Source organism: Acanthaster planci, linkage group LG13 (assembly GCF_054643075.1).
Source record: "Acanthaster planci isolate LZ-2023a linkage group LG13, COTS_SCS, whole genome shotgun sequence".
Classification (NCBI taxonomy): Eukaryota; Metazoa; Echinodermata; class Asteroidea; order Valvatida; family Acanthasteridae; genus Acanthaster; species Acanthaster planci.
This window is the reverse complement of record NC_141789.1, coordinates 4,752,377-4,761,645: the sequence shown is the minus strand read 5'-3', so window position 1 is coordinate 4,761,645 and position 9,269 is coordinate 4,752,377. Positions and strand designations below refer to the sequence as shown.

Genomic DNA, 9,269 nt, shown 5'->3' with positions numbered 1-9,269 from the left:
TAGCCAGACACTTAGGAGTTTTCAATATTACAAATAGATTCATGTCATTTTTTATTACACAACAGTCTGTATTCCAGGGTATTACAGGCCAAGTATGTACAGCAAGGTCCAATAATGATGGATAAAAATGTCAAATTGGATTCCACAGATGCTCAACATTCATTTCATGGATACATTTTTTTTTCATGTGTGCAACAACAGAAATGTCAGTGTTAATTCATTCAAGGGAAATATTCTCAAATGAGGCTGCAAGACTGAGATTCAAAAACCCTATCACCAACTGGGCTGGGGATGGGACAGAAATGTAAATTCATTTTACAAAAATATTTTCTGCACTTATTAAAAGACGATCACACAATACCATCCAAACTGGGACTGAAGTTACAACAGATTTTAGCAGTCCGATTTTGGGGAAAAAATCATGATATAAGCACATTGATCTCTGGCTGCAAAAGATACTATCTCTTAATTGTTAGAAATCTACAATGGTGTGTTCGATTCTAATTCAAAATAGTTTATATTTTTGACCATTTTCCAAAGACCTGATTGTAAACCACTGTAATGGAATTCAATCCTAAAGAGAGAGAACAAAATTGTCTGTGAATACAGAAGGAAATTAATGGCTCATACAAACCAGAACTGACAACCTGATCAGTTACTGGTGGGTAGAATCCATCACCTGTGTCTCTTTAAACCCAGGTTGATATTGAAACACTGAAATCAGAAAGATCTCAGAATGTTGACACACTAAATCTTATTTGGACTACCAGCAGGCAGCTCCTAAATGTCTATAACTCAATCTGGTGGCGGTTTTCATAGTTGCCCACAGCATAAATAATGTATCAATACAGTTGAGCTCTCTCAGTTGAAATGTGTACTTCAGTGAGACAAACAAAAATCACACACAGATGGGGAAAAAAACGTGTGTTTCTGGTAAGGTTTCTTATTTTTCAATCACATTCAGGCATTTTGAAATGTTCTCATATGCTGATGAAGTAGGCAATCAGCGGTCACATATCAAAACCATGGTTGATTTTACCCTCGTGTCTGTAATATGCATATTGGGCATTCAATGCAGACACATCATCGACAGTTGAAGTCATTTTTTTCCCACCCGAAATATGAAGGCCTATTTTAAACAGGCCACTGCATGCAAACCCGACACATTTGTTGCTTGTGGCAAATCAAAATGCTTGGTTCTCAGAATATTTTGCACTTTTTAAGGAATGGATGGGTTACAGCCCCTTAAAGACATCTTGCGCATGGAGAAGGCAATATAAACTCCAGCAATATACACATTTCGAGGCAATGCCAAGTGCATTGTACATGCACTCAACTACAGCCCTGCAAATATGCACTCGCGCCTCTCCCTTACGAAGTTATCAAGTTACATAAATGCACACGATGTACCCCTTTGGGGGCAAAAGTTGACTCGAGTCGACTAGTCGCACTTGCCCTGTAATGCACTTGATGCGTTGTCCACCGAACCTCCAAGTATGTACCTCTCTGCACAATCTTGAGGCATCTCACCTCATGAATAAGTAAACGCAGCTGCAGTATCTGGGTTATGTGACTTGTGATCACGCTGTGCTGGTACAATGCACAACCACAGGAATACTAACATACTGAATGGTTTGGGGGAAATGTCATTTAGGAAGTAGATTACGTTCTTTCACATTACCAGAAACACAGTCTTGGATCTGAAAGTATAAATACATGTACCATGGAGTTTAACAACAAACATGGGATAGTGTTCATTCTTAGCATGAAATGTCGACAGGGAAATATACATGTGCACTTGTGCACATAATTAAAATGTTTCTTCTTTGTGAATCTTAATGTAAGCCAATATTTTCTTAAGAAATCAAAAATCCTCAAAAATGTTAACTGAAAGAAACCAAAAATTTCTACAATATAAATAACGTGCATTACTGGCAAAAGATAATGCACAAAGTAAATGATTGCAAATGTTTTACGTAGCACCACTTCAACTGAAACATCCATACTGCTAACTTACATCCAGGGCCGAGAGAGTTGCTTAAGCGTAATATTGCTTGGAAAGTTCAGTACACTCAGCAGAATTTGGTCAAGCACCAGCTGGAACAGAACCCACCAACCCATTGTTAAAGAATTTCTACTGGTTACATTTTCTGCTTGGCAAAACTTTCAACACTTGGCAACTCTCAATGTAATGTGTACTTCCAAACTGACCCCCCTGCCGAACTATCACCATCCCTTCACATTTCCTCAAAGCTTCTAGGCTGTCCTTCATGTGAAATAAATGAAATTACTTCACAATGGTCAATAATTCACAACCAGAGCCATCCATCCACCGGTGAGCGATTTCTGGTTTGTTATTCTACCAGCATTCAATATAAGAATAATTTTTAAAAATATTTTGAATGGCTGGTTATTTTTTGAGGTATCATTTTGTCACCCTTGTGCTAGAGGCTGTACACGTATTAGAACTTTAGAAATTGGAAATCCCCAAGTAACTCTAGAGTTGCTCTGCACAACGAACTCTCCCAAATCTCTTCAAATTCAAACTGTCTACACTACAGCCGAGGGCCAGACTTTTGACAGCTTCAAACTCTGAAGTGCACCAATTTGCTACCAGCTGGGACAAAGTCATGTTCCGTGGTTGAAATTGCAGGAGCATGGCCTCTTGAATTGGAATTATAGAGGGCAGTGTGTAGCATGTTACACGTGTCGTTCTTTCCAGGAATCTGCTGCATTTCTTGGGACAGTGGGGGAAACACCAGGAAGTACTCGGCAGTATCAGAAAGTAGTGTGACCTATTTACCAATATTGTCAATACACCACAATGGTGATTATCCGACTAATTAAACTTGTAAACAATATTCTAATCGAACAGTTTCTGCCATGTGAATCTGGTTTCAGTCTGCTAAAGCAAAAAGCATAGGCATACTTCTTTCTAAAAACAAACATTAAAAGAACATTAAACTGAAGTTCTTCATTCCTGTTGTTTGAAACACGAGGCTAAAAAGGGGTGGTTTCATCTGAAGGCACTTTAACTTTGGAAGTTGGACTTTTGTGGTTGTCACAGGCTTCATTCACCAGATGGCTATTTTGATCATTCCTCTGAATCCTCTTACTACATGTATATTGAACATGCTGAAATGGGAAGGGACCTGCCTGTTTAGCCCACAATCCAGGCACAGACTCACTTTGAGAGTATCTCTGGCCAACTAAAGACGAGATGAAATTTTTATCCTTGATTCCGAAGTACCCAACGGAGTGCAAGAATTGTAACCTGCAACTACACTTGCCCCTACTGCATCATCATCTTCATTCCCACAAATACTAAGCTTTTAGAACATCATGACAGGGATCACGTCACTTGTACCAGTAATTCACGATGGGAAACCAAAAGTTCACAAAGTTTTCCCTGAACTCCTGGTGTTTCCCTCTCAGCCATTTCATTTTCCTGGAAGTAGCCCGGGATCTCCTCACAACTGTATCCCCTGGGATTCCCAACTACGACAGCTAGGCTTTCACATTCGAAGTGCAAACTAATCTCAGTTCCTTGTTACGACACGTTTGGAAAGTCAACAGCACATTTTTCAACAGCTGAACACAGCAATATAAGGGGAATGTTGCGTATTTTAAACTTTTGTCACGTGTTCTCCTTCTGTGAGGAATAAACAGGGGTTCCCCCCGTTTTACATGTATTATCCCACCAAGAATCACTTCCACTAAAAATACACTTGTTACAAAAACCTATACAGCAGCATATCTCCGACAGAACTTTAAAACTTTCTCAACAGGAACAAAAAGCTTCCCTCTTTCCAAAAAAAAAAAATGCAAAAATGAGCCTTGGTATCCTTGAACTACTTTCCCAAGAACCTTTACGCAAGTGCCTATTTCATCAGGAAAAAAAACCCCTTTCTTCAGAAATTAAAAAAATACTTGCTAGCATTCTCCATTCACAAGAAGCATACATGCACTAACCAGACTCACTCTTACCCACCCACCGACCAATCTGCACAATATAAATTACTATATATTAGATCTGTCTATGGATACAGTCAATTTACAGGTATGCACAGCGCCTACGGATCACAACCTGATCACATCACTGACTGAGCCGCCAAGAATGAGGCCCCCCCCCCCCGGGCTGTGGAAAATTGATCTGCTCAGAACCTTTCCCTCGCCACGAGACTGTTGCCTGTGTCACAGCATTTGAAAAGAATCAGTGACGGGGGTTTTTTTAAGTACAGTCTAAAAAGAAAGTTTTCAGTTTCCAAATACACACCCTTAAAAGGTAGGTGTTCTCATATTAAGTCAACTCATCGCTGTTTCAAGTGCCCAGCACCACTCCTCCAACTTTTTCAAAATCATCACAGATTTTTCTGCAGTACTACATGCATATCCATTTTTTAACGTAAATGCAGTGGATGTTGGACAATGGCCAGAGAGTGTGTGATATTGAGTTGACCATCACCTGATACGTGTATGATTTCCTTTGGAAACAGACGATGTACATTTGTACATGTTTCAGCAACACCGAAGAGCAAATGCAATGCCATAACAGATGAGGAATGGGAGGGGGGGGCATGAGACCCCCCAGTGCCCAAAGCCTGTGCCCCCATGTGCCACCTTTCCCTTTAGAGAAGGGGAAAACCATATCTGTTGACGGCATGCCTTTGTTTTGATTGTGAGGGATACTCCCCTCGAGAGAATGATGGCCCTCCTGTGCCCCCAGCCAAATGTATCCAAGTTCTGTCACTGAGTGAATGACTGTTTAAGATACTTGGCAAGCTCTGATAAGTTAATAACAAACAGAGTGCTAACAAAAACAGCAAAACCTTTCACAATTTCATCAAATTCATCCAATCTAAAGATTTAGCCTGTTCACCGAGTTGCAGCCCAAATTATGAGATAATTACTATCTACAAGGCTCCGAACATTTTGTCACAATTAAAAAGTTGTTCACCTACATAAATTCTCATGAAGAAGTGAGTAAGTGGCATTACAGTATAATTACATTACATTGTCAAGCTCAGGCTGGATGTTTTGACTGTTCCAGCCTCTCAGTCTACCTGCCTGAAAACCTTTCAACGACCACAACAGCTCCCGGGCAATTAGAAACATGAATTGATCTGGCGCGTTAAGTAACATACATATACATACATCCAAAGGCAGGTAGTGGATGGAGGGAGATGGGAATCGCTCCATTCTTTTGTAGATGAGGACAGAGCCTGATGGAATTTGAGAAGCATCCTCCTGTGATTTGAACTTCTTTTAATTGCTCAGTCCTGGTAACGCAGAACTGTCATTCACGGGTTTTGAAAATAGACTTCAAATAAAAAGTCTTCCGCTGGAGAAACTTTGGACAGGATACTGTTGTACACCGCTCTCTGGGATGACGCACGCTGATCTATTTCAGGGAAGATTGCGTCCCCATATAAAACAGGTAACAATAAACAGGAACAAAACTGAAGGGCTTTTTTTATCGACTTCAGCAGTGAGTGAGCAGCGTATGCGAGGAAGGAGTGCATGCAGCTCTACATTACGTTAGAGTGCACACACATTCAGTCTGTGGTAAAAACATTCACAAGGTGTAATGCTGATGCTTCCAGTGCAATCAATTCATGGCGGATGATAAATGGCTCAGGCAACTCGCGTTGGATTTTGTTACCGGGTCGTATTTCCAATTCCAAAGATAAGAGGTGGAGGCAACCGATAATATCCAGATATTCATTGTAGAATTACTGATGCATCTATTATTCTCCGAAAGGCGTCGTACCAGGACAGCCAAATCTCATATTGGGCAGGTGTGCGACTTGTCACTGTATTACACAAACCCTGGTGAAGCTTGCTGTTGGTGAACTGACAAGATCCCGATTTGAACATCGGCACAATTTGCACGCTGGAGGCGAAACAAAATGACCGTCTCCCATCTGTCACCTGCAATAATGGCTCCACGCATGACTGCTTGAGGGCACCATACATACATGTACACAACAACACTTCACAAGGATACTGCGGCTGGTTTCCACTTGAACTTGGTTTGCTGTCTGCATTCACGCGATGACTACCAGTGAGTATGAGAGGCGACCCCACTGTCTACGGCAGGAAACCATGATGTATCAACTCAGGGGCACTGTTATCATCTTTTCCTTTCAGCATACACGCAAAACAAGTACTTCGTCTATGCGCACCGATATCCAAACAACAAAACAAGTTGATGCAAAACTTCTGAGGGATGTTTACAATCTGGTGGCTCTTGGCAGTTTCCCTTTGAAATCGGAGAAGGGGTGTGGCGATCCACACTCACGCAGCTCCATGACTGGGGAGGGCGGGTCCAACAGGTAACATTCCTCCAGGGGTCAAAGGATAACACTGTGTGTTCCTCAATAATTACATTCATGTATAAAAACTCAGAGCCCTGCTGGTAATAACATATACAAAACAGCTCCAGCATAAAAAGTTTGGCTCGATAGTCGTCCGAAAAAATCTCACAAAATATATAAAATAGTCTCTTATCTTCTGCGGCTGTACAAAAAGTTTTCTGGGATTTTTCTCCTTTTTTTTTCTTGTTTCCCCGATCTTTTTTAATATGGACGATGGTGTGATGATGGGCAGTGCGACGACAGGCCCCAGGGTTGCCGTCATAGCGTAATACTGGGTCTGTATTCCAACATCAGGGGGTATTGCTGTCAAAACAAAATGTGGAACAAAAATTTACTCCAAAAAGTCAACATCTTAGTCAAGATCTTATAATGATCACTGCCTTGCGTACTTGCATGTGATTGGATCCCACAAGATGAGTTTTACGCCCTTGTTTCTTTCAGCAGTGCCGTTTTAGTCTGTATCATGAAGACCAACCTGAGCTTGTTTTGGTGTGTCACTCCACTCATCTTAGTACTTTGAAAAGGGACATCATTTCAGTGAAAGATGTTGAGGGTTCCGAGTGATTGACATTGTCTTTTAAGTGAAGCCTTTAGGGCTCAAAGTCTTGAACTCAAATATGTGACCTGTCACCACAAAATGAGCTGAAAGTTGGAATTTTCAAAAATTGAAATATTGGCGTTTTTGAGTTCAGCAGAAATAAGAGCTTTCCAGTGGTATGCACATGGAACACTTAAGGTAACAATATAAGGTGACGATTTGACATTATTCTGGCAACTTTGTCTTTTTGTTCCCGCCACATTTTCACTATTTGAGACCAGGCACGAATAATGCTATTGTCAAATAAATGACATTTTGAAATATATGATCCTGTGAAATATTTGGAATTAAATACGAGACGGGTTACATTTTTCAAGTATTACAAAACCTCAAAACTGACCTCCGCTTCAATATGACTTTTAACCCTCAAAATAGGAAAGATGCGAATTTACTCTCATTTTGATGGAACAGGTCAAAGATGGCTCTTGTGATTCGCAACTCATTTTGTCAGACTGGGCCACGTACATGTAAAGTATACCACAAAATGTCTGTTCACAAATAGACCTTGAAGCAAAGAAATGCTAAAAGGTCACTGAGTGTAGTGATCCCCATAGATATTTTTTGAGACACTGTAAGTCAAAAAAAAAAACCCTTGCTGGAGAATGACGATTTCACATGAAGAGCCAATATAAAAACAAGTAAAAAGCCTTCCTCACCCGGCATTTTGCCATTTCAGCTGTCAGAGTCTTTTGAAAATGTACATGTGAAGGATTTGTTTGATTAGGGAGGACACACGTAACCAGCAGGAACAACTTTTGAGATGTTCCCACTGGTATGTCTCAATCCAACGGCGGGGTTGGGAGGGCCGACAGCTTTGGCCCCTGAGATTCTCTTTCAACGCATTAGTGGAGATCTACTCAACATATGTTATTCCGGGCTTTGTGGCATATCATCTTTACAGTTTTTGAAACTGCTTCCATTTAACATGAGGAAATGACAAGCAACAAAAAATACAATGACAAATCTGTATCCGGTAAAAAATGAGGGGGATTTACCGGCAGGGAAATGCAAAAAGCACATCTCGACTGAAAATATCCCGTCCAAACAAACACGAAAGCTGGCACAGTCTCTGTGGGCCTCCATTGTGTAAAATTACAAGAGCGCTCATCTTGTACACAATTTAGATGGGCCAATCCATCATTTTTGTGCAGAAACCGAGACCGTACTTGATATTTATTACACAACTGTATACAATTGTGCTGTAGGGGTGATTTCAAACCTCTCAACACTTTCTGACACTCAGTGTCAGCTTCTCCTTTGTGTGCCTCTTATCTTGCTGCCATATGCTTGTCTGATATCAGAAATGTGCTCATGACATGCCTACTGGGTACCTGTATGCACCTGATGGGACTCACTGGTACTCATTTGAGACACTGACTGGTGCACTTGAGCAATGAGACCACAGACAAGCCTGCAAGGTGTCCTTTCTACTGCAGATGATTTCCACTGCTCTACAGCCATGCAAAACCAGCAACATTTACGCCAATTGCATTAGCATATCTGACAGCTTTGGGGTATCTGATCAAAGGCATAGAGAGGCACTCCACTCATTCTGCATAGATTCTACAACGAACAGACCCTTCTTGGGATATTTCGTCATCTTGTCTCTTGTCTTTCATTCTAACGTAATCAGGTTCACAATGAAGGTTTTCACACCAAAGATTTAGTTTTGCCCTTCATCAAAGTAATTTGCACAACAAAATATTCACCTTGTATTTTCCCAGTGCAGAGATAAATGTCATTTGGGTCAGGGTGACAGACACGGGGAATCATTCAGAGTTCTTGTTATTACAGAAATTAGCAACAAATGTGCGTAAAAGGAAACTCAATTCTCTCTGTGCATCCTCTGCCAACTGTCCAAGTGAAATCCACCCTGATTAATCTGTCCACGCAGATTTCTTTTTGGGGGGGGGGTGGGAAGCTGGCTGCGCAATTTGAGTACGCACAGGATTTCCTGTTGGGAAGTGTGCAGACGTAGACAACTATGCTTCGTGTCGTTACATCTCGATTCAGCCCACTGCTACTAACAAGATTGCTTGTGCCCATAACACAAACAATTGGGAACTCGATATTGCACGATCATCTACAGTATCTGTCCAACATAAAAGGACGAACAAGAAGAAAACGAAAGATTCCTGGACAAACACGCTCTGGAGGAATCTAACTCCAGCGCAAATATGCATGAACCATGCTCTTTAAAGCCTGGGGGCTTTCCAATTCAAATATGTGAATCCTCCTGCATTATTGTAATGAGAGAAAGTACCCAGGGGCATGGCTTTCAGACCTGTGACTTG

General features: G+C 41.1%; 2 protein-coding genes across 3 annotated transcripts in view; both read right to left on the bottom strand.

The window, feature by feature from the left end:
• The window catches only part of LOC110981252 (uncharacterized), a 36,119-nt gene that overhangs the window by 25,812 nt on the left and 1,038 nt on the right, over positions 1 to 9,269 (bottom strand). The window lies entirely within an intron of this gene.
• The window catches only part of pcgf3 (polycomb group ring finger 3), a 60,980-nt gene continuing 51,729 nt past the window's right edge, over positions 19 to 9,269 (bottom strand). For both annotated transcript variants that reach the window (XM_087144716.1, XM_022238634.2), the window contains exon 8: positions 19 to 6,680. In XM_087144716.1, the coding sequence (XP_087000842.1) occupies positions 6,636 to 6,680 (45 nt within the window). In that variant the 3' untranslated portion in view covers positions 19 to 6,635. The remainder of the gene's footprint in view (positions 6,681 to 9,269) is intronic.